We start from the raw sequence: 25,181 nt of genomic DNA, 5'->3' as shown, positions 1-25,181 counted from the left end.
TGGGGCTGGCAGGCGAGCAGAGCCAGGCGGGTGCCGGGCAGCGTCTTGAGGGTGCTGCGGTAGGTCTCGTGCCTGGTGCCCCCGACGTTGAGGATCACCCTCTCGTTATCCTCGAGCTTCCCCATCGCGGTGGCTCAGACATGACTGCGGACGAGAAGGAGGAGGGGAGACACGGCAGTGGGCGCGAGGGTTATTTTTAGGCCGCCCGCTGGACGGAAAGCGTGGAGCGCCAGGGAAGCCGGGTGGGGCGGAGGTGGCGGGGAGGCGACGGGGCGGGCTGCCAACCGGCCGCGGCGCCCTGCACATCCTCGCGGCGGCCCCCGGCGCCCTGCTCCGAGGCCACTGCTCCCTGCTGCCGACCCCGACCCGGGGCGCTGCCCCACCTGCGCGCACTCGTGATCCCGATCTTCAGGAAGACCGTTTCCCGCCTCTTTCCCTCGAACAAAAATGCACCTATCTTCGAACGAAAATCCACGCCTTATCCCATTCCTTCCGGCTAAGCCCTGAATTGGAGCCCTTCGGCTGCCCGTCTAAGGAGGCGCACAGCGAGCGGCAACGCGAAAGTTGCGCCGCAGACGCGCTTGGCACAGAGCGCCTTGCGCGCCTTCCAGATACTTCTCGCGCAAAATTGGGAGCGATGTGCTTTCCCCAGGCGCCTTCAAAGCCTCCTTTGCCTCCCCTGTTATCAGATGGTTTCCGTTTCCTCATCTTCCATGTCCTCCCATTCCCCACCACCACGCCAGTGATGATCTGGATTCGTCCTCTCAACGCCCACCCCGCTCCGATTCAGTCACGGCTGAAAGCGAGATAACGCCGCTTCTCTTGGATGGCCCTCGGCAGTCACCTTCGTCAACCCTCCTCATCCCTCCTTCTCCCCCCCGCCCCCCCCCACGAATGCTTTCGGACAAGTTCTCTGAACAACACCAAGAGGGTTCAAAGCCGTGCCGTGTGTCCATCTTCCAGCGCGACAGCCCGCCCGGAGCCATGGGAGCTTGCCTAATGACACAATCTGCCCGCGCCCCCTCCCCAGCACCGAGCGGCGGGCACACCCTGCGAGACCTGCGCCCGTGCAACCTTGGCAGCGGATTTCTACCTTCCCCATCCTCGCCAGGTTTTACCTGTAGGCTCCTAGATGGATAGATGAGCCGATGGGAGTCAGAGAGGCGCTGCCATGGTTCCCCGCTCCCCACCACCACATCCATCCTCAATACCTTAGTGATGACACGAGAGGAAGAGGAGGCTCGTCCGCACGCTGCCAAGGCGCTCTCTCTCGCTGCCTTCGCCTCCGGACTCGGCGGGCAACCGGGTCAAACGCGGAACTCCCGGCGAGCTTTTTTCCTTCCATCTTCAGGTGGCCATTCGGTCGCCCTTGACTGCCGGCTCCGAAAGCGGTAAAAGCAGCCCCCACCTGCTGCTAGGAAACCTCTCTTCTGTCATCGTGTGAGATAGATGGGGCGCTTTAGCATCGCGGCGGAGGAAAACCATCACAAAAACATGGGGGAGGAGAGGGTGTCCGCGGGATGGGCTCCGAGCGCCGAGGGGGCTCGGTGCTGCTGAATCCAGGGCGGCTCTCCCCGTGCCCCCCTCCCCGCTCCTGGTTCCAAGGTGAAAAGAAACGCGGCTCTTCGCTGAGCTTGCCGTGGCTTCCAGGAGACGCGAAGGCAGAGCTGTCCCTTCAGCACCACTTTCCAGCCAAGCCCAGCCCTTCGGAAAACACCTTCACTCGCCGCTCTCCTTTCCGCGCTGATTTCACTTCAGGGAAACGAGAACATCCGGTTTCAGAAGAGTTGTTTATCCGAGAGAAGCGGTGAAAGTGGCACTTAGCTACAGGTGAGAATGACACAGAGGAGCTGGACGCATTGACACAACCAGTCATGGTGTAGGAAGTGCAATCGCAAACACTGGAGTTGGGGAAAGAACATATGGCTACACATTTTCTTCTTTTCTGGCTACCTCTGCTTCTAGATCTACTTCCCATTGCACACAGGAAAAAAATCCTGCTTGCTTTATCCTACAGTTTTACTGCCCCTGTCACTGTTAGATCCCCTCTCCATAGAAGGTGCATTCACAGCTTCACCACATCCACCAGGAGCTCAACGTGAACATCTGGAGGAAGACTTCCAGCGCTGAATGCTGCCCAGCATCTGAAGAGGTACTACCCTAGAAAAACATCAAGAACTGAATGACATAGCAGGTACCTCAGTTTTCCTCTAGGTAATAGAGACCAAGGTCCAGGAAAAAGGACTATGTTCTGTGGTATGTTCAGTACAGATGCAAGCATAACTACACCAATACACCCCATCTCCAACATTTTCCTTGACAGCAAGAAAGGCACCTGGATATGTTGACATCAGCTATTGCACAGAAGGGGAGAACCAATCCCAGGTTACCTACAGTAATGTTTTCTTCCAATGTCCAGGAGGCTGAAGGAGACCAAATGAGATTTTTCATTCAGAATCCAAAGATATTTTATTAATAACATGGATGGCTGGAAGTTTGAAGTCCCTCTGGTGTGACCTACCAATAAAATATTTAAATCCACTTTATCTTGTGTATATTATTGAACTTATAAAAACAGTGTCTCCCCAAGGGTATAGGCAGGTTTTTAAAAGCTGTGTACTTCGTCAATGGTAAGATGCAAATATAGTTCTAGATAGGCTATGTTCAGAGATAGGCATTCATTAACCCTGAGATCTAGTGATTGCCTGCACGCAACAAGGTTTAAGGTTATATCTGCATTGCAGGTTAGTACATATTGCTTACAAAGAGAGAAAGAGAGTTTCCTTTCAGTGCGTTTACATTAGAAACATCCTGTGCTGGTATATGTGGGATTCTAAACATCTCTCCTATAGAAATGTCATAATTACACACCAGAGTCACATTTCCTGGTAAACTATCTTTGGCATACATTATGTGGGTTTTCCCACTGTTGTGGATTTTTTTCATTATTGGAAGCAAGGAAATCCTTATGCAACCTGGTCCCCCAAGAAGCTACAGAATACAAACCCCATCAGTCCCAGCCCCAACAGAAAGCATCATCCAAAACACTGGAAAGCACCTGGGTGGGGAAGTATCTTCATGATAAGATGAAATATTTCTCATGAGTGAGCAAAACAAAGCATTACAAAGCAAAAAGATCATGAGAGGCTCCACCCACAAACAGTAAATATATATATATATATATTTGAGAGATTTGCTTCTTCTCCAGTAAAACAGAAGCAGATACATAGAAAGTCAGGTATCCTACGTAAAAGGTCAAATCCTAGAAGTTGTTGCTGCTGTTGCTTTCACAAAGCCGATGCTGCAACCTTCGAGTAATCAACACTGACCAATTATAAAGCACAAATTCATTATACATATATGTGCATGTACACATGCCTATGTACCCACACATCATCTCAATATATCTCCTCCTGCTTGCAGAGAAATCTTCATACTGTGGAATTAATGTAGACAAGAGAGGAAAGTTTAGTGGGGTAAGAGCAATTAGAAATAGCTATAAACATGTTTCCTCAAATTTGCTTCTGCAAAATGAGCTAGAAAATTATATCTATCATTACACAGACACCCACGTGCATATATTCTGTGAGCTACCCCGACAATTTTGTGATAGAGATGCATATAAATTAATATAATGTGCACATATAGATGCAGACACTCTCATCTTAGCAAATGTAAAATAAATTTCACATGAATTGACTATGGCAAGTGGTTTAGAAAAGATTTGTGGAAGCTTTTAGGAAAGAAGAATCTCAAATAAGGCCACATCCCACGCATGTTTAGAAAGAAAAAAAGCTTCATGTGTTCCCTGGCCAAAGGAGCAGTATGAGGTTTTTTCTCCTGACCAGGGAATGCCTGGGAGTTGTCAGACTTTTCCCCCCAAAATCCAGGCAGGCATAGATTTCTTTTTTTAGAAGAAAAAAAAATGCATCCTTGTGTAGGGGAGTTTGAGGGAATGGGTAACAAAAGCATTTGAACAGCACTGAAGAGGTTTTTCTCCTGGAAGACAAAGGAAAGCTTCCTACAAGCTTCCTCAAATCCCCAGTTACTTAATGAAACAAGACTTTTGACATGGTGCAAAGCCAGTGGCAATAGTAACTGTGAACAAACAGGGAAGGAGAGCACACAGAGTGAAGAAAATGTTTTCATATGACATTGCGATTTGTTGGAAGAGGAAATAGGTAGACAAAATTTCTTTAGTACACATATATCTACAGTTTTGAAATTATTGTAACAGTATTTGAGGACCAGATAGTTAGATCCTATTGTTACTGAGAGTGTTATATCATTAATATATTGAAAATAATTTTTCAAGGAGTTCTATTATATCTTTTTAATCAGTTTATATTCAAGTTAGAATTTGCTTTTTTTCCTTGTGTATGTACATATTGTTCTCCACCCATCTGTGTTTTTCTGCATTTCCACAATATAAAATTACCTGTATTGAATGTGTAGAATTTGTTACCCTTTTGATGAAATAAAAGCATTAAACTGTTCTGAAATTTGCATATTAAGTGTTATGCTTTCCTTAAAAGAGTGACAATATTTTGTATGCCTGGCTGGCATTGATAGAAGGACATAGTCAATGAAAGCAATGTCCAGTATTAGCTAACTCAAGCCAGTGGGGAATGCTGATAACTGACATGCTAACACTTAAAGAGGAAGATGTGTTAGAATACAAACATGTTAGCTACATGCAAAATTACTGTTACTACATAGTAATGGTGAATATATGCATTGCTTGTGGTACCACACACTACCTATTAAATGCACCACAGCAAAAAGAAACAAAAAAAAAAAATACAACTAGAAGGTGAAGACATTATTCTTCTACCACACATTACAAATTCTCAGGAGAATTGAGGAGCCCAAAGAGTAACAATTCTATAGTTTCAGGTAACAACAGCATATTTTTTCATACAAATGGAAAGCTTCTAAACCTAAGCATACTTGCCTGAAATTAAGTCTTACTGTAAAGTACTCTCTTGCACAGATCTGTAAATTTTATATTTAGGCAAGCATACATGATCATTACTTACTAAAATTAAAAGCATGATGAAAAGAAATATAGCTTCGCTTGTCACCTTCATGGAAAGCCTAGAGAAGGGAATAGATGCAGAGTGTCCAAGCGAGGGCAAGTGTAACTCCCTCTATGGTGAATTGCTTCTTCCAGATGCCCAGTTCTCCATAGGGAAGATCCAGCAATGGCAAAGGGAAGGAGAAGGGAAAGGAGGAGCAGGCAGCTGTTGCAGAAAGCCCAACTGGCCATGGTCTCACAGAAACAAACACCACGGCAGGAGGCCAGGGCCTTTTAGCTGAGAGGTGGTGGTGGAAAGTGGCACAAAACATCCAACCCGCACTTCACCAGATGAAGCGGATACCTCACCTTGCTTCATGGGAAGGCCAGTCCTGTGCAGTAGCCTTCAGTGAGTGAGAAAGTAGGGTGAGGACTGAAGAGCAAGTAGGATCACTGGACAAAAAAGAAAAGTCCAGAGAATAAGCCAGGACCAAAATGCACACTGGGCACATCCCACTGTTGCTCTTATACACTGGCCTGCTCATGGGAAGCCACTGGCCAAATTTGGGAGGCTGTACAAGAGGTCAGCAGAAAATACACCAGTTTTCTGTATGAAGACAGCCAAATGCTGTGCGTAACCAGAAGGTGATACAAAACTTTCTGTAAGTTTTCATGGTGATTCCAGATGCAGGTTTTATGGCGCCATTGCCTTGTCCCCTTCACAGATTTGATGGGGATCCAGTAACATCCTCTTCTCTTCAACTTAGAATGTTCCCATTTGTCTCCACTGCTTTTTCAGACTTTTACTGCAAGAAATCACTTAAAAAAGAAGCTACACTGGATTTAGACAACTCAGTGGTTGTGTGTGGGTTGTTACTGAACCTTGTGTAGATGCTGAAATGGGGGCTGTTATGTGGTCTGACCCCAAATCACACTAACAAGCCATATTTGTTAACCATAGTCAACCTGTGAAAAGAACCCATGGTTTATTGCTAGGTTGTGAATTGTGGGTTTTGTGGTTAACCATGGTTTGCTAGGGTATTTGGGTTCAGACAACACAACTATCCATGCTTCAGTGGCAACCTACACTTAACCCAAGCATAACCCTTGAGTCCGAGTTATCATGTGCTCTGGACTCAGTCAGTGCCTTCTAATATGAAGCAGTAGGAGACCATAGTCTGGAAGCACCCCCTACCACTCATATTCTGTTCATACATGCCAAGTAATTACCTGTAATTTGGCATTTATTTACTACCATCAGAACTTAAATTTAGTTTGTTTTCCCTGAGCAATACAATCAGTGTTTCCATAAGACCATCACATTCGGAACCCAGTTTTTGAAATAAGAGAAAATGTGTGGGGGGATATTGGGGGGGTACTTATGAGTAAAGGGTTAACAGTGATAGTCTCTATAGCTGTTTTTTATTTCCTTATTTAACTTTTTCCCTGATATTTACCACTTTAGAACATGCACTAACACTAACCAAAAAAAAAAGATAAAGCAGTCTATTTTACTGTTACAGATTGCACTGTGCTTGAGGAGAACTTTGCACTGAGCTAAGCTGAGGGGTGAGAGGGCTATTCTGACCCATGTACAAAACCACGGCAAGCTGCTCTCAGTAATGGCTCGGAACAGTGTAGCTGGCTGGGGAATGCTGGGAGTCATGGGACCTTTTCTGCCTGAACATGCCAAGTACTGTGCCCTCAATCACTTCAGATAATCAACCAATCACAAAAACTTTACAGTGAAACAGTTGTTTACCACAGATTCATAGAATCATAGAGTTGGAAGGAGTCTATAAGGGCATCTGGTCCAACCCCTGCTCAATGCAGGACTCCAAGTTAAAGTATCCCTGAAGATGGCTATCCTACTACTTCCTGAATGCCTCCAGTGTGGGAGAACCCACAACCTCCCTAGGTGATTGGTCCCATTGCCATACTTCTCTAAAAGTCAGAAAGTTTCTCCTGATGTTCAACCAGAATCTGGCTGCCTGTAACTTAAGCCCATTATTTAATGTCCATTAATACATTAAACAGGACAAATTAAAGCAATTAGGTGCACATGCAGATGTGTATAAGTCATTCTAAAAGGAGGGTGTGAATGTATGACTCCATCCTCTTGCCTTGGAATTGGAAAGCAGGAAGTGACTTAGTCTGAAAGCTGCAAGAGTGGCATATTGCTTGCTTTGTCCATGCCCCTGGAGAAGGACCATATGCCAGCATGCCATCTGTGGGGGGAACCCAGGATGCGGGATGGTCACTGGATTAAGAGCCACAGTATCATGAAAGCCAAGCAGGCAGGGAACCAGAAAACAGGATTGGAAGATACGGGTTAAGGATGAGTCTTGTCAGAGCAAGGCAAAGAGGAAAGCAGAAAGCTGGTTCAGAAAAAAATCTACCCAAAGCTGCTAAGAGCCTTTTAGAAGCTTCTTTCCATTTCTGTTTCTATGAGTTTTGAAGAGGGCAGAGCCACAGAAAACACAGAAAGCCAAATGAGCAGGCATTTGAATTCAGGAAGCGTATCCCTGATCCTCTTGGCAGCAAGCAGGAGACACTACTGACACTGTGAGTGAGATCTTGATGCCTTGGAAAGACAGGTGTCACTTCTACCACCACATATGCCCCAGCATATAGTAGCCACTGTTCCTCTCCTTTCTAGATGCATGGAGCAGCACAAGGGATCAGCAAGTCTCACAATCCTCTCCAGCTGTTGACTCCAGCAGAGATATTTGGTGGAGGTAACTTTCTCCTTTCCTCTGGATTCCAAATTAGTCAGAGGAACACCCTAATTGACATATTTCTTCATTAAGAAAATTATGTGTGAATCAGCTACAAGGCATGCCATTTTCAACAGCGCACCAATAAGTACCGGAAGCCGGAAGACTTTTTTCCTCCATTTACATACAAAATGTTCAGTAGGATAAATCAGTAGGACTGATCTGCGGGTTTGGAGATCAAGTGCCAGCTACCTACTTTCATATATTTTGTTTCTTTCTGTATTATTATTGTTATTATTTATTATAATAATATTGAAAACAGCCTGTGTTTGAATAGAGCCATCTACTGCCATGGAAACAGAACAATGTTCTACCAAGGACCAATGCTGAGCTTTCTCTGCTTATTTTCAAGCAATCTTCTCCACTGAAGTCATTAAGAGGCACTTCTGTGGCTTTCTGCCATACCATGTAACTGGGATGTTTAGCTTCTTTATATGGAGAGGCTGAATGGTTAAGTACAGCTGTGCTAATTAGTAAATTTCCATTCCATTGTGTAGGATCACTGTATGTCACATATCCTTATTCTCACAGACACACAACTGGTGAGTATATACCTGTAATCATCAAGGAGAGTCTAAGGGGGTCCTTTAACAAGAATATGGTTAAAGATGTGGCACACACTGGATTTATGCACCATGCTCTAACAAGTGGGGAGTAGTTACTTTTAAACAGGAAATTAGCTCACACACAAAAGTATAATTGTGCATAGTCATTGCAAAAGTGAAAAATGACTTGGTTAATACTGTCTTCTCCATCTTGGGACCATCAAATTATTTGAATAATTATAGGTATTATCAACACCTATCAGCCCCAGCCAGCATAGCCAATGGTGAGGAATGCCAGGAGTTATAGTCTAAAGCAACTTCATGACAACTTGCCTTGAACCTGAATCTGACAACCCTCCCAGGAGGTTATAGAGTAGGGATGGCCAGACTTGCTCCGTGGAAGAGTGTAGTATTTTTTTTTTAAAGTACATGATAAGCCCTAGATACCCGGAACCCTACTATGGGATGCTCTTCCCAAAGAAATGGGCATTTAGAAACAAGAGCTACTCAAAGCAGATGTCATATTAATCCAAATAGTGCGGGGGGGGGGGGGTGTTACTGTTGCCACAGACAGGATCCTGGCAATTATAGTTTAGTGAGAAATGCTGATAATTTGTTGCTAGAATTTTAACTTGGAGGTCATGTCACATCTGGGACCTTCGAAGGAGCTGCAGAAGAGACAATCAGGATAGCCATCTTCAGCAGCTGTCAGAAAAACAACACAAATTCCCTTTGGAGCTGCAACTGGTCTTCATTCCCTCCATATTCAGGAAGGGGATCAAGATACCTCGTTCAAAGTTGGCTTTTGAAAGTCAGCAGGAGTGGCACGGGGCATGCTGGGGTGAGCTCTTGTGAGGCTGCCAGCCCAACACACCTTCTTCCTGAGCAAGATCAAGCCAGTGGCCTCAGGAGAGCTTGCTGCAGTCAACCCCCGTGCCATTGCCGGGATCCCAATTAGAGGGAGAGAATGGGTGGGGAGTCTCTGAGCCCTCTGCAAAGTGCAAACAAAGTCAAAGAGCTGCATGGAGCTCCTGAGTCTCAGTTTGGCCACCCCTATTATAGGGTGATCACCCAGACTTACATATCAAACTTCATTCCTGCATGCATGGAAGTTTAGGACTCACTGGGCACTTTACTAGGACCTTTGGATGTACAAGGTAAGAAATGGATCTGGGAAAATGCAGCAATAAAGTGGTTCAATCATAAAGTACAAGGAGAAATTCTAGCCCTGGAAGCATCAGAGTGGAACAAAGGATCATGCTAGGGAAATGTCTCAAGGAACAATATTAAAGCCAAATGGACTCCCGGATTTTCTCAGAACTGAAACATATCAGTGTGAGATATGCCCAAGTAGAAAGAATGAACTCCTGTTCACATTATAAACCAGTTACAATGTTCAAAACAAAAGAAGAAAAAGCTCAGTGGCTCAAAATCTGGATCCAGGTTTGGTCAAAATAAAGGGAAAGATCATTTGTTCTGGCAACTGATTAAGTTCAGGGAGATTCCTTGCATTTTGATTAATTGTATACAGGTGTCACAGTACAATAATCAAAACAAAGGTGCTCAGATAGTGCCTGACCTTGCTGACCTCTGGAGGGAACTCTCCAGGACTGGGCCGATTCTAAGTTTGTTTGTTGCATTAATCTGAGTGGTGAGGTGGCTATCTGACAGCTATTTGCACATTTCCATAGTAACAGGGACAATTCTCTTTTATCTAGTCAACTGTGGCATAAACCCCCAAGGGCTGGTTGCATATGCAACCAGGTCAGTGTGTTTTCAGTACCATTCCCTTCAAAGATTAAGAATTATGTTGCAGGGAAGCTTCAGATGTGCTGGCCCTCTGACACATGTTCTGTGCATTATAGATTTAATTGGCATTGCTGGCAGCTTTTCAGGAATTTTGAGTAAAGGTCAAAGAATATAATTAAGGCTCTGAAACCATTGCAGAGATGCAGGAGCCACAGAATATACTTCATCCTTGATTAGCTAGAATAGCAAGAAATGAAGATTGAGAAAATCAACAATAAGCAGGGGAAGGCAGCATTATGGAAGTGGCAGAGCAGGGAATTGGAAGGCTCTGAGACCAACCAAGGAAGCTCAGGTGCTCGTTGCATCTTGCACTTCCACTGTCTTTGGCCTATTTTTCCATTTCAGTCTACAAAGATAAGTGACTACACTATAAATATACCAACAGAGAGGTGACACCAAGCCATAGCAAATATCAGGATCAGGCATTCTAGCAGATTAGACCGATGCTGTAGTTACATAGATTACAAAACTGTTATTCAGATATGGATACATTTACATATTTCTTATTTAATGGGCTAATTAAAAAAGGCAAATAGTTGGTCCCAGTAGAAATTCTAAACCTTTAAAGTCCAGATTTCATTTATAAACATTGATTAACCAGGCAAATGGGTTTAGTACGGAACCCATCAGGTTTGCTAACCCGTTAATGCTTTCTTTAATCTTATTTGGAGTACCTTTAATTTATAACATGAAAAATAAGTGTTACATTTTGTCTCTGTTGTAGGTTATGCCGTAACCTTCCATGCTTGTGTTCTTTGAGACTGGATATCATCCCAAGAGACTGCAAAATCTAAAGCTATCAGTGAATGCCATGCTTTGCAGATTAATTAGAGCATCACTCCAGGAGCATGTTGGTGGATTTGTTTTCGCTTTTGGTACATTTCCAGCTGGAATTCAAAGGACTGGTTTTATAGCTTTCCCAGTTGTAAATGACATGGGATTAGTCAACTGGAAAGCCACCTCAATCTTAGTCTTCTCTTTGGGTGCAGCTGCACAAGGGGAAGGATTTGCAATTGATTCATCCAACTGAAGGGAGGCATTTCCTGTGTAGGGACATTTGTGCCCTTAAAGAAGGTTCCTTACTTCCATGTAAAACTTGATACATATATATGTTAAGATGGGTTTTAAAACATGACTTTTCACCTTACAGGTCTCTTGGGTTGTATAGTTTAATAGTTTGAGGGCCACAGTTTTGTTCTTATTTTATTGTCCAATGGCTATTTTTACTGCCAACCTGCAAAGTGTAATATTGATGGTACATTTGTTTTACTTGTTTAAAATTGTGATTGTGAAATTAGATGGCATAGCTCTATATGAAGTTAAAGTTACAACTGAAAGGAAGAACTAGTCCAGCAAAAAAAAATTGTTTTTCAACTCACCAAATCTTGCTCCTAATCAAACCTATGCCAAGTCCATTTTTGAAAGAAAGGAAAAATTTGAGTGAACTATTCTTCAATGCCAGATTAGGCAGCAGGTCATCTTGTGATTTATCTACTAAAAGCACTGGAAAATTCTGCAGCACAAAGCCCAACTGAAATCAATGGCCTCTGTTGAAGTGCCTATGTAGCACTCAGCTATTTCATGAGATTTACTCAAGAACAATTCATAGTAGACTGTGCCTTGGATGTTTAGAATTATTTTTAAAAGAGCAAAATTAAACTCAATGGTGGGGTAAGGGAAACTGTTTGGAAAGTCATTTAAGATACCCCACTTCATTATGTTGCTACATACAGAGTGCTATTGGGTAAGAAATATTGGCAGTGCTTGTCCACTTTTAAGTCATGCTCAAACAGATCCATTCCAATATGAGTTTATCTCTGATTTTGCTCATCCTAATGGACAACTTACACCAGTGAATGTACAGAGAGATTTCAACTCTGTTAGTTCTCTTGCACCTTCCAGTGGCTTTGAATTCATTAAACGCGGTATTCTTCACTAGGCTGCATCAGGTTTAGTGAGCACAGTGGTATTCTGGCTCCACTTGCACTTAACAGCTCAGTCTCAGAAGATGGGGAAACAGTGCAGGCATGGCTTGTCATTTATGTGGAAATTCATTACCCATGGTGAAGTATAGGACATTTCATTTCCCTGAAACCCCACAGAGAATCAATGGCTTGTTGTAATGTTTCCACACCTCACCAATGGATTTCATTAGGTGTGAATCCAGTTACAATATCTTCTCACGGTTTTCATGTTTCTGCCATTGAGTTTGGTGGCAAGAGTGGCTGCAGCAACAGCAGATGCTCCAGTCTCCATTTTCCACTGTCAGACTCTGCTCCTACAACCACTGAATTGCTGGCAGCAGTACTCTAATTGGCTGTCTCCACTCTCCCTTTCTTCCCTGCCAGTGCACAGCTCTCCTCATAGGCATCTTGGACGTTCTCATATGAGGCAGTTGGGCTTGGACAGGCCTATCAGCTAGTAACAACACTTTCAAAGTTGACTGAGGTACTGCCCAGAGCACCTGGTTCCCACACCAATTCTTATTCAAACACACCCAAATGATTTGTAACAATTTATATTCTTAGAAAAATTGGCAAAAACGTTCTAGTGTTCAGAATACACACAATAGCATTTAGCTTATCCCCTAATAATCATCTTGCAGTTTCTCTTCACTGCCCTCATTTTCTCTTTCATCCAAGCTAGTGTCAAGATGTTTGGATAATACACACAGACTGATATTTTACACAACTTGACAATAACAAAACGTTTAACTATCACCCAAACAACCTCATCTACTCCACCTGCATTTGATACTGCTAGCAATGGCAGCTCACTCGGGGTTTTGTGGGCAGCTTGTATTTTCTGACTGAAAGTCCCTGAACCCTAACCTGAGGCTTAAGCAGCAGCCTAATAAGCAATCTTCAGAACCCTCAAGTCTTGAGGGAAACCATGACAGTAAACATACACACCATGCATTTTGATACAGCCAGCAAATTAAGCCACCTGGGACATACTGTAGGCAGCTCACATTTTCTGGGTCCTCTGAAGGCATTTTAGGCCCCTGCACAGTTACAGGGACTGAATTTGCTGAACCCTAACACTACTTTGAGACCAGAAACCTAAAATTCCTGCCATGCATTGGGATACAGTGAGCATATGCAGGGACCATGGATAATTGGTTGGCAGCTCAAGTTCTCTGCCTCTACAGAGCAGGTTCTGAGACTTTACAGAGCTACATAGATCAGTGGTGGGCAACCTATGGCACGCTTGCCACACCAGGCATGCAGAGTCCCCTCTGTCGGCACTTGAGCCAAGTTGCCCCAGCATCGCCCCAGAAGCTGAGCATCAGATAACAGCACACATAGGGGCATGTGCATGCGTGGAAAGGAGTAATGGCACCAGGCGATGATATCATGAGCTGCGACTTATGAGCCACAACTCATCCAAGCTTTTGCATGGCCAGTCAGTGCACTGCCGAGGGTGTGTGTGCGTGCGTATATACATATTTGCTTGGACTGGCTGTGAGTTGTTTTTTCTAAACTAAAACCTCAGTTTTCAGGTTTTATTGCAGTGTTGGCACTTTATGATCAATAAGTGGATTATGGTTTGCAGTTTGGGCACTCGGTCTCTAAAAGGTTCACCATCACTGAGTTAGGGTTACAAAAACAAGCTGTCCTGGTATGATTTTGATGGTTGGAATGTGCTTAGAATGGGCAGAAATGATGAGCTGTGCAAAAAAGCTACTCAAGGAGGACTTATTCAAAATCACCCTCTTTTCAATTGAGCTTTACCCCTATATTAGGGATAGGGGTGTGCACCAGGGTAGGGTTAGGGTTACAAAAATGAGGTGTCCTGGCATGATTTTGACAGTTGGAATGTGTTTAGAATGGGCAGAAATGATGAGCCGTGCAGAAAAAGCTACTCAGGGAAGGCTTTTTCAAAATTGCCCTCTTTTCAATTGAATTTTCGCCCTTTATTAGGGTTAGGGGTGTGCACCAAGGTCGGTTTGGGGTTACAAAAATGAGGTGTCCTGGCATAATTTGGACAGTTGGAATGTGTTCAGAATGGGCAGAAACGATGAGCGGTGCAGAAAAAGTTACTCAAGGAAGGCTTTTTCAAAATTGCCCTCTTTTCAATTGAACTTTACCCCTATACTAGGGATAGGGGTGTGCACCAGGGTAGGGTTAGGGTTAGAAAAACGAGGTGTCCTGGTCTGCTTTTGATGGTTGGAGTGTGTTTAGAATGGGCAGAAATGTTGAGCAGTGCAGAAAAAGTTGCTCAAGGAAGGCTTTTGCAAGATCACATTATTTTCAATGGAACTTTCGCCCTCTATTAGGGTTAGCGGTGCGCACCAGGGTAGCATTAGGGTTACAAAAAACGAGGTATCCTGGCATGAATGTAATGGGCAGTAATGATGATAAGTGCAGAAAAAGCTACTCCAGGAAGGCTTTTTCAAACTCATATTATTTTTAATAGAACTGTAGGCCTATACAGTGGTACCTCGGCTGATGAACGCCTCCGTTCATAACCAAATTGGGTCGCCATCAAAAATTCCATAAAAATTTTGACTCAGGTCGTAAACTCTGCATTGGGAGGTGATGGTGATCATGGCCATCTCTCCTGTCCACCCCAAGTGGGGAGATGACCACATTCATGCCCAGGGCGGGGAGGATATGGCCGAGATTGCGCCTGTCTTTCCTGCATCAGCCCCCGTGATTGCGCCCATCTTGCTGCAGAAGCTTAACCACAGTCTTGGCCATCTCCCCACCCCCAGCACTATCGCGCCCCTCTCTCCCCCCAGTGCACCTGTGATTGCGCCAGTCTCCTCCCCACCCCCCACCCCTGCAGCGCACCAGGATGACGGGCGCATGCAGGGAAGATGGGGGCAATCGCAGTTGTGCTGGTGGGGCAGGGAGATGGCCGCTCTCCTGCTCAGGGTAGTGGGGGAAATGACTGTGATCTTTGTTTTTCTTTGTCACTTTGCTTTACATTTTTCTGATTTAAAAAATAGTTACAGAACGGATTCTTATTTACATTGAACCTTATGAGGAAATTTAACTTGACTCATGACCAATTTGGGTCACGACCAGAGTCCTCGAACAGATTAAGTTCGTGAGCCAAGGTACCACTGTATTAGACCTGAGCCCTGGACCATACACTTGGACACCTCCACCCAAGGCAGCAAACTTACGGTTTCTCTTTGCAGCTTTCATTTTCTGTCTCATCTGAGCTAGTTCCAGAGCCTTGAACAATCACATAGTTTGCTATTTTCTGAACCTATGTATCCTGATGTTAAACTAACCCCATAAAACATCCATTCATTTCCATGGCACCACCAAAGGCAGTGCAATTGCTGTTTTATTGGGCATTCACTTCGTCAGTACGATGGATGTAAGACATTTCCTAAGTTTTCTCATACTGGATTGCAGGAAGCTTGTGTTCCACACTGATAAAATGCTCAGAAGATGGAAGGTAACTGGATTAGTCAGGTAGATGACTTTTACATCCTGAACAGCTCCCTTTCCCATAGCAACCAGCTTTTTTATTTCCCTCTATCATCTGCTTCTTCTCTACCATGCTCTCAAAACCTTAGCAATTAGATGAAATTTCCAACAAAATTTACATTAGGTATTAGAATATGTATGTTCAAGCAAGGTTGTCTTTTCTGAAATCTTAAATATATTGAAGAATGGGGACCTTTTCCCCAATCAAGAACAGAAATTCACACGTACAATTTTATTAGAAGTCAAGGACAATCTAGGTCACAACAGATATAAAAGAATATGTCCAGGAATGACAGATCCTGAAACTGGTGGAAATCCAGTTTTCAAAGCAGAGAGATCTGCTACAAAAATCATTAATTTTCAATTTAAAACTCAACTACATTATATGCTTATTCCTCTACAGTCACTCTGAAGCTATGTAACAATAATTCTGTTAAGCCCATGAAAAGCAAAGTATAATTGAGTACTTTGGTTGACGTAACCTTGCTTTGACCTCCTCATAAACATACTGACATCCAAAAAGTAATTTAAATAAAAAATGGCAAAACATTACTTTGAAAACAATGAAATGGAACAATGGCTTGACATCACCAGACACTTTAAATACTCTTATCCTTAGAATACTAGGAGGTCACTCTCAGGTCAGTATTTGCTCAACAACTGAAGTTCTGGGTCATTCCAATAGGCTTCCTCCTTCTCCATACCAGGACCTCACACATGAGAGTCACAAGAAAAGCCAACTTAAAATTGCACTGAAGGGCTGAATTACATGCTACTTTGAATATGTAGTGTATAGTCAATTTTGTGCTCTTTCTTTTCCTCCAAGCACACATTAGCATCAACAGCTGCTTTGCCTTGTTTTAGTCCTCACATGGAAAGGTGGGTGAATTTAAAGAAGGAGTTGGGTGGAAAAATTTAAATAGAGACCCCAATTTAGTTTTAAGAACCCCTCCTATAAGTTCAAATGCATGTAAATGCAAGTAGATAAATGGGTACTACAGCTATTTGTGTGCCTTGGTGTTTAATCATGCTGGCCACATGACCACGGAAACTGTCTGAGGAGAAACACTGGCCCCCTCAGCTAAGAAACAGAGATGAGCACTGCCCTCCAGAGCTGGACACGACTGGACTTAATGTCATTGGGAAACCATTACCTTTTACCTACCCCTCCTATAAAACCAAGAAAAGTACTGTAACTTTTATTTTAATAACTCACAATCTCCTACCAGAGATTATAATTCTCCCCTACCTCCCTAAAAGTCCTATTAAGTTAATGTAAGCAAATGAAGATAGACAATTGAAGTGCATTGCAAAGCCAGTAATAACAGGAAAAAAAACAAGTAGGATACTAGCTATTAAGGGAGTGTGAAATACTGGCAGGAAGTTGATTCTGAATTGAATACCCATCCTCTCTTCCAAGGGCAAATTACCCACACTTTGTCCCAGGGTAATAGTTTGGAACCTGGTTCTTCCCAGCTGGTTTGTCCTCTTTATCTGACTGGAACTAATGACAGAAGATCCACTGTCCTCTTCAATAGCAGGTTTACACTCCACTTATCCTTGATCTGGATAAGGGAGAAGGCCCTGCATTAAGTTTGGGGGGTTATAATCATTGCTATAGCATTATGCCCCAAAAGAATTAAAAAGCAAACACATACATAGATAGGAAACATCCACAGTTTAATAGTACATAATTAAAATGAAGTTTGGTTATGAAAAGTCTGTAGTGTATTACTCCATAAAAGAGGGCATCTTCAAAATTAATACAAATCCATATTAATAGTTTTAAAAGCAAAATACTCAATATAAACATGAAAATGTGTAGAGTAGGGTTAATGAAAGATCAAATTGCTTTTTCAAGATGAATTAAGGAATTCTTTTAAAAATTAACCAATGTAATGATGGATCACAGCAATGAAATAAAGGCAACTGCATACTCAAGAAGATTAAGATATAGGATGAATTCTAGAGGTAGAAAGAAATTCTATGTGCATTTTTCTTTTAAAATACAGACTTCTCAGTTTTTTAAAAAATTATAATTTTTAATATGCTGTATTTAAATTTAATATGCTGTAAAAATTCTTGATGGTATCCAGATGATTAAAACAAGCAGTTGTTACATTATTTAATAAATAAAAATAGGAAAAGTGAATTATCTTTAAATACATATGAATCTTAGCGTGCAGATTCCCCACTCTAGCTATGATTGTGAGGTCCTTCTCAAATTGTCCTTACTCTCCTCCTGCTTTGTATAAGCTCCTGCAAATTTCTGGATTCAGGGGCTTACATTTCATATTAATCTGTAGTCATACAGCACTGGCAGTTTCAAAACAATCTAGAGAACACCTACAAACATCTTTCTATCCTATTACTAGTTTGTACTAAGCAAAAACATAGAAGCACCTAGAATAATCACTTAAAGATGTACAGATATAATTTTGTAGGGTAGATAGATAGGCTCATATACCTTAAATGAACCTGTCCGAACATGGGCACTGTAAGCTTTGCAGATTATCAAGGGAACTATCCTGTGGCCCCTGGACATTGTCTGAGGGTCCCAGGATAGTTTGGATGCCCATGTTCCAAGCAGTGCTCCAACTTCAAAACTGGGAATCAGAACTCATTCCTCCAGCTTGTAGCACTGCTCTTTGAGATCAAGAAAGTGACCTCAGAGAGGAGGCAAAGGAGGCAGAGAAAAGGTGGTGAGGGAAGAAGATCCTGAAGCCATTGAGTCTCTTCATCTCCCCCTCCAAAGCACCATTGCTAGATGTCCAAAAAGGCAGAGCAGGAGGACCATATCAGCAAAATTGCCTTTATCCCTCATGCTGCTCTGCACTGGATGCCAACACATTTCTGAGTCAAGGGCCTTATGGGCATCCCAAGGACTGCACCCTTGGTTTGTTTATATGAAGTTTATATCCAAATTTATATCAATTTCCTAAACATAGCCATTTTTAAAGCATGCAGCTTTAGGGTTAGGATTATAGCCTCTTATACATTTACTTTTATTCACCACCACAATTCATTGAATTAACATACTATGAAACTATATTATGTCATTATTTAGGATTTACTCTTTCTAGAAGTTTGAGGGGTAGGGACACGGTCCTTCATTAAACATATCTCTCATATTAAGAACACACAGAAATGCACATGCACACATGAAGTAAGCAAACAGCATTTTAAATATTTACTTCAGTATCTTAAGACTATTTATGCCAATTGATTAAAATTTCATTTTAAAAGTTTCAAATTCTAAATTCTGTTTCTCAGTTCTTTACATCAGGACATTATATTATTTGCTTCTATATTCCCCATGGATTCCTTAATGTATTAACAAAATCTTCATCATCCATAATTCCAGTACTCAATCCTTCATAATAATCTTCAAATTCACAGAATGAAACTTCTTTGGGATTGATGCAGGCATCCTCCAGTGTTTCTAGAAATGAAGATTTAATTTCATCCTCTGTTGCATTACCTGTTAAAATGTTATTCACTGTTTAAGACATTAGGAAACATGCCAAGAATGTAGCAAAACAGAGACAACAAAATCTATGTGCATCACTATAAAGGACACTTGGAATTTAACAAAGTCATTTCTTAAATGAAAATTGTAGGAGGCAAATTAAAGCAAGAAGCTCAAGTGAAATCTCAAGAAAGGTAATCTAGTTAAGACTTCCAGTTAATTCTTACATACAAAGGAGGAAGACATTAACCAAGGCAAATCTTTTAAGTATAAGTTTCAGGATTCCCTTATTGACCCCTTCCAACTCTACTATTCTAGAATTTCAATAGAAATCCCAGCAGGAAGCAACTGTTTGCTGGATGAGACATGTTGGGAGTTGCAGGGCATTTTTCTGTCTAAACTGTCACATTACACTTTAACTCAAGAAAAAACATAATTCCTCTGCATTTGTTCCCAAAATTACAAAGAAGGATTGGTTAGATTATTATATTTAAGAGAATATTGTCAAGCTCACTTAAAATAGATATAGCCATTGTTTATGGCACAGAAACAGGTTGGTTATTTTTTCCCATCCTTTGGTAGCCCTAGTATCCAAGCATGAGGTAAACAATTCAAAGAAAATGTGGCTAGTTGACAAGAAGTTGCAACTACCCTTCTTTCCTATCCTCCCCAAGTTTATGTCAACTAGTCAGAAAGCAACCAATACAAAACAAAGAGCTTTGTCACCCTCACCTTCAGATGTTACATCAGCACTGTTCAGCACTGTTCTTCTTTGTACACTTCTGATCTTTATAACGTTTATGCGTATGTCAGATTAGCATACAGGCATTGCAATAATTGGTAGTTTTCAGGTTAATGGATAATACTCCATTTTTCTTACGCTGAGAAGGACTCACTTAAGCTTATTCCAGAATCAAAGAACTATAGAAAGTTCTGTATCTGTTTCAAATGACCTTTAATCATTTTCTTCTAGCAAACCATACTGCAATCAAACAAAAAGAACAACCTGACTCCTCCAATCATGTGGCATATGGGAAGTCTTCAAGCAAAAGAGGGATCAACCCCTTATTCTAACCAGGTTAGGAGAGTTTATTTATGTTCTTTTTCCCATTTCTGCCAAAACATGACGTGAATGGCCGCATCCTTCCCCATGTTCATTGTACTTGGAAGTCAGGGTAATTCACTGTGAGCTAGATATTGCAGAAGCAGTGATACAGATATCAACGCTTTGTAACAACAAAAGTAAACAATTATTTTCCTGTACATTAGTTACCTGCTATGACTTGAGGATGTTTTCTAGCACAATAACATTTTTTGATATCTACCATAGGCACACTGCCAGTTTTGTTGTAATCCAGTTTCATGTAAGCCTGAACAGAGACAATAACCAAAAAAAAAAAAAAAGAATGTGTGAAGAATAAATGAAGAGTAATTACACAGGCATACACACACCTGGCCATATATATCTCTCTGCTATTTTTACTAACAGTAATAAATATGACATTAGGAGACAAATGTAGTAAGGCTGCCTGTAATCCTTTGAATTGAGAGGATTATGGATATTTTATGCATTGCAGGAAAATAATGGAGACAGAGGTCACTTACACGCTTCTCCTGCCATGCAAAACACTTTGAGGGCCAATTTTAACCATCTAAGTGTTCAGCCTTGGAGTGGGGAGGAAGAAGTGCAAGGATTATTCATATATCCTGATGGTGCTTGCTTCCTGCCCTCAGGAGCCCATTTCCAAGGTCTCTTTTGCAACTCGGACGCTTACCCAGCTGAAAGGGTACAGGGAAGGAACTGTGAATTCTGAGTACCAGCTCTGACCTTGGAGCAAATTTCCAAGGTTGGCACTGCAATCCTTAACAACCCTATTTAGACTCTGTCTATCAGCCACACGACTGAACTGCAAAAAAAAGAAATGCATACATATACATAAACCACAAAACCCAGAAATTTAGGTTTTATATAAATATTTATATTGGCTGCAGATGAGCACCTACTTAGGATCCAGAGAAAGACAAGGAGAACTTGAATAATTAACTACGTAGTTGATGTGCTTAACTGTGCTGACTTCTAATGAAGTAAGCTTTTTTTAGCTGGCCTCAGAACATCATGATTTGTTTTACTGACATTTAAATCAAAACATGGGTATTTTATACTCAAAAGTCTGCTTAGGTTTTTGGTCAATACTGCCAATTCATTATCACATTTTTGCCCACTGCATAAACAGTAAAATATTTTCTCACTGACTCACTTGTTTTCTCACTCACTGACAATTTTATTTAGATGACCCAGAAAGCGAATTTCTCTTTCTCTCTGTGTCTCTCCCTACTTCCTTCCATTCCCACTCCAGGAGCTATATTGGTTTGATGCTGCTCAAACGGGAGTTGTTTTTTTCACAAATGAAATGCTTAGAACAAGAAGGTTCAATGACACTGGAACTATATACCAAGAAATATACACTTATTTTAGTATGCAAAAGAACCCTGAATATCAACCCTGCTAATTTGGGGATGACAGGCTTACACTTAAAGATCAGGCTGGTTATTTCAGATATGCAAAGGTCAACTACCCTTCTCCCTGCATTAGGTTATAAGAACAGTTGCACTTTAAAAAGAAAAACACAAAGTCATTGTGAAGAAGGTCCAAGGATAGGCATTCAAGGGTTAACTAAATTGGCTAGTTTTTCTACTGTCTTCTCTTGATTAGGGTCTTGGCAGGGAAAGCTTGGAGGTTGCATGATTTGGGGCTAATCAGGGGAGGAGGTGAATTCTATCCCCAAGATAATTGGCTAGGCTTTATTGAGTTAAGCTTTTACAGTTTGATTGCCTAGATCTAGGATAAACCCCAGGCTTGATATGCCTTGGAAAATGGCAGTCCACTGTTGGATTGGCTGCTGAATGACATGCTACTACCAGGATGAGTGGTAGGATAAAATCAAGGCATCAGCTCTTGCGTGACCTACTTTGTTGGATCTTTACTCTTGGGAGACCCATTGCCTAGTTAGGGTCTGAGTAGGGTTTGTTTTGTTACTTTTTGTCAATGTGATGTGCTGAAGAGTCTGCATATTATTGGGAACAGGGTTTACATTTTGCTTTGGTAATTTATCACCACACTTTAATTGTACTTTGTACTTTCACCCTTCCCCTTTAAATCCTAATCCTATTGCCTTTCCTTTTAAATTGATTTCTTTCTCTTTTACTGGTTGGTTGGTCTGAATGTGGTGCTAAATCCAGTACCCAGACTGAGGGCAGATTACTAGAAGAGGGATGTAGTCTGGGTCACAAGAAGGGTAACTGCAGGAACTTTCCCAGTCATGTTCTCTATTAAGTGAAAAGAAGTTCATCAGTGGATAGCGCCAGAGAATCAGAAAAGTGCTATCATATAATTAACGTAGATCACCAGATTTTAAGATTCAAAAGAAAAAAGTTAATTTCAATATGCCTGGTTGTCTGGCTGTCTACTGCTGAATACAGACATCCATAAAATCCTGTATGGCTACACAGACCCACTAAGTTCGTGGGACTAACTTCCTGGTAAGTAGATACAGGATTATGGCCTAAATGGACCACTGGTGAGATTAAGCATATGAATTCTTTCTCTCCTACCACCCACAATCTTTTCAGTATTCTTAGCTGTCAACCTTTTCTACCAGCAATATCCCAGCTTTCTGAAGGCTTCCCTGACCCCCACCTCAGAGGATTTTTCACTTCCTTAACAAAAACTGCAATGTCTGTCAACAGTCTGACAGCTAACCTGTCCACCTCAGCAGTTTGAATGCTTGTGAACATTCATGTCACCATAGTAGATCAGCAAACAGCTGCCAGGCCCACAAGTCTGGAAACCAGGAAATAAGTGGCAGGCAATTTGTGTTTCAGAAAGTGATATATTCAGTCTACTCTTTCTATAAGTAAAGTGATTGCAAGCCAAGGTGGTATGAATACAATAAAGGGTGGTATATAAATTCATCAGCTAAATTATGCTTTAAAATTATTTGGGCTACCTTTAAGGTAAAATAAGGTTTAAAAATAATAAGAGCATTATCAAGCAATATTTGGATTTCTCACAAAACAAGCAGTAATTCTTTCAATGGTGCTGAGAATTTTACTAATTTGTTCAATATCAAGTGCTGGCACTTGATATTGAACAAATTAGTAAAATTTACAAAAATTGAAAAATGAAAACCATCAGCTAAAAATGTATTATCAGTTTATGAAGAACTTTTGCTGCCATTGCCGACTACAATTTTCAAGATATTTACTCTTGAATTTTTCCAAGAAAATCAATAAGAAAAGTCATATCACTTTAAGGTGATAAATACTGATATGAAATTTAGGTGACAAGTGTATTATACTTGTATTTTATACCTATATTATCAATCTTAGACAGTTTTTAGAATTAAACATTCTAATTTAAAAAAAAAAATAGGGTACAACCTTATACCCTCTTCATGCTGGAGTTGCAGGACTTTATGTCTAAGCAAGCATAAGACTGTGTCCTAAGTGGATTAGTCATCTATAGACTGTTAGTTATCTGGAGCTTGACTAAATAAACTTACTTTTCTGACAAATCCTTTCCTATATTCATTCATTTCTCCAAGAATGGCACGAGTAAACTCCATATAATCAATTCTGGTATCATAGTTTTCCTCCAGTTTTAACCACAAAGATTCAAAATCCTGTAATGTAAGAGTTTTATGTCATATAAGTTGATACTGAACACACTGAAAACATAGGATGAACATACTGGAGCTGTAGCAAAGGCCAAATTATTGCCTGAAGATGAAGATATTTCATTTAAACATTATGCAGTAGAAACATATTCTCCAAGCATATCTGAATTGTGTTCAATGAATCCCTGTTGTGTTACAGCTTTATATATATATATATATATATATTCAGTTCAACATGTGTCATGAAAAACCTTTTAGTTATCACTTTGTTAAGCTAATAAGTCTCCCATTGAAAGCTGCCCCCAAGATTATCAAGAGAACAAGATAACATAACCCTATGTCAGAAGTTAAAAAGGTATCCTAAGGTAACAAACAGGTACCTACTGCTACCTGATAAACTTCACTGTAAACTTCCTCTCCAAGTGACATAGACTGACATAAGTTTAGTAAGGATTTCACTTGAAAACAAGAAGCTTCTGCTATTGTGAGAAGGGTAGTGGGAGAAATAGGGAGACTATGCCATTAATTATTAAAGTGAAAAAGGTGCAATTTCTTTTTGAGTATTTGTGTTTTTCTGCTATACTGCACTGCCACCTAGAGGTTAGCTAGTAAAATAGCAGAAACGAAATACTGTGTAGTGCTTAAATTGCAGCCTGTAATGAAGTCAAAAGTAGATACAAGCAATTAACTGCCTTGTGCAGAAAAACTCTATATACTATAAATGAAAATACCTTCATTACTCTTGACTGAGACTGAAAATAATGCATGTCTAGAAAGACTGGAAGTCACCAACCTATTTACCTTTCTGAAACATCTCCTTGTAAAAGGTGTCCTTCCTCTGCTATGGGAAACAAACCCTAGAGCGATAACAGCAGGAAGTTACCTTTGAAGCTTATACTGGAGCAGTTTGCAAGTTTCTATGCAAATGGGACTCAGCAGACTCTTTCAGGAGAATGGGATCATGGAAACATACCTCTTCAGGTACTTCTAAATGGAACACGTTCAGTGCTTGCTTGAAGTCTGCTTTTGTAAGAACTCCATTTTGTTTACTGTCCAGTTGCCGGAAGTATTTTCCTAATCGTGTAAAAACACGAACTCCTCTTTTATTTAGTTTTTCCCTCAGCCTCTCTAGGATGAAGATAAAAATAGAAAACATTTCTATAACAATGTGTTGTGTTGGTAATTATTTTAATAAAGGGCAAGATATCACTGAGTATAAAATTAGACCACTAGAATTGTCCACTAGAATTAGAATTGTCCACTCTAACTTCCACTGTTTGCCTGAAGCCAAGCTGGGAAAGATAATTACATAAGATTCTTTTCACTGGATATGCTGCAAAATCAATCATGGACTTCTTTCACATTGGGCTACTTCCTCTGTTCCATCTCCCCCCCCCACACACACACAGAGAGACAAACAGAAATAAATGGATACATACTG

The 25,181-nt window shown here is 41.3% G+C and overlaps 2 protein-coding genes across 3 annotated transcripts in view; both read right to left on the bottom strand.

Annotated features, from left to right (window-relative positions):
• Window positions 1–125, bottom strand: part of KCNC2 (potassium voltage-gated channel subfamily C member 2) — a 94,764-nt gene extending 94,639 nt beyond the window's left edge. The window contains exon 1 of one of the 2 annotated variants that reach the window (XM_044455405.1): window positions 8–125. In XM_044455405.1, the coding sequence (XP_044311340.1) occupies window positions 8–125 (118 nt within the window). The remainder of the gene's footprint in view (window positions 1–7) is intronic. The other variant, XM_044455404.1, reaches the window with a different exon arrangement.
• An 18,463-nt stretch (window positions 126–18,588) lies between these two features.
• Window positions 18,589–25,181, bottom strand: part of CAPS2 (calcyphosine 2) — a 29,920-nt gene continuing 23,327 nt past the window's right edge. Inside the window, exons 16-19 of the mRNA XM_044455752.1 lie at window positions 24,714–24,868; window positions 23,627–23,746; window positions 20,338–20,434; window positions 18,589–19,076 (exon numbers count right to left, since the gene is read on the bottom strand). Coding sequence (XP_044311687.1) covers window positions 18,901–19,076; window positions 20,338–20,434; window positions 23,627–23,746; window positions 24,714–24,868 — 548 coding nt within the window. The 3' untranslated portion in view covers window positions 18,589–18,900. The remainder of the gene's footprint in view (window positions 19,077–20,337; window positions 20,435–23,626; window positions 23,747–24,713; window positions 24,869–25,181) is intronic.

Source organism: Varanus komodoensis, unplaced genomic scaffold, assembly GCF_004798865.1.
Source record: "Varanus komodoensis strain SLA01 unplaced genomic scaffold, ASM479886v1 scaffold8, whole genome shotgun sequence".
Taxonomy (NCBI): Eukaryota; Metazoa; Chordata; class Lepidosauria; order Squamata; family Varanidae; genus Varanus; species Varanus komodoensis.
The sequence above is the reverse complement of the archived record's forward strand: the minus strand, read 5'-3'. Positions and strand labels throughout refer to the sequence as shown.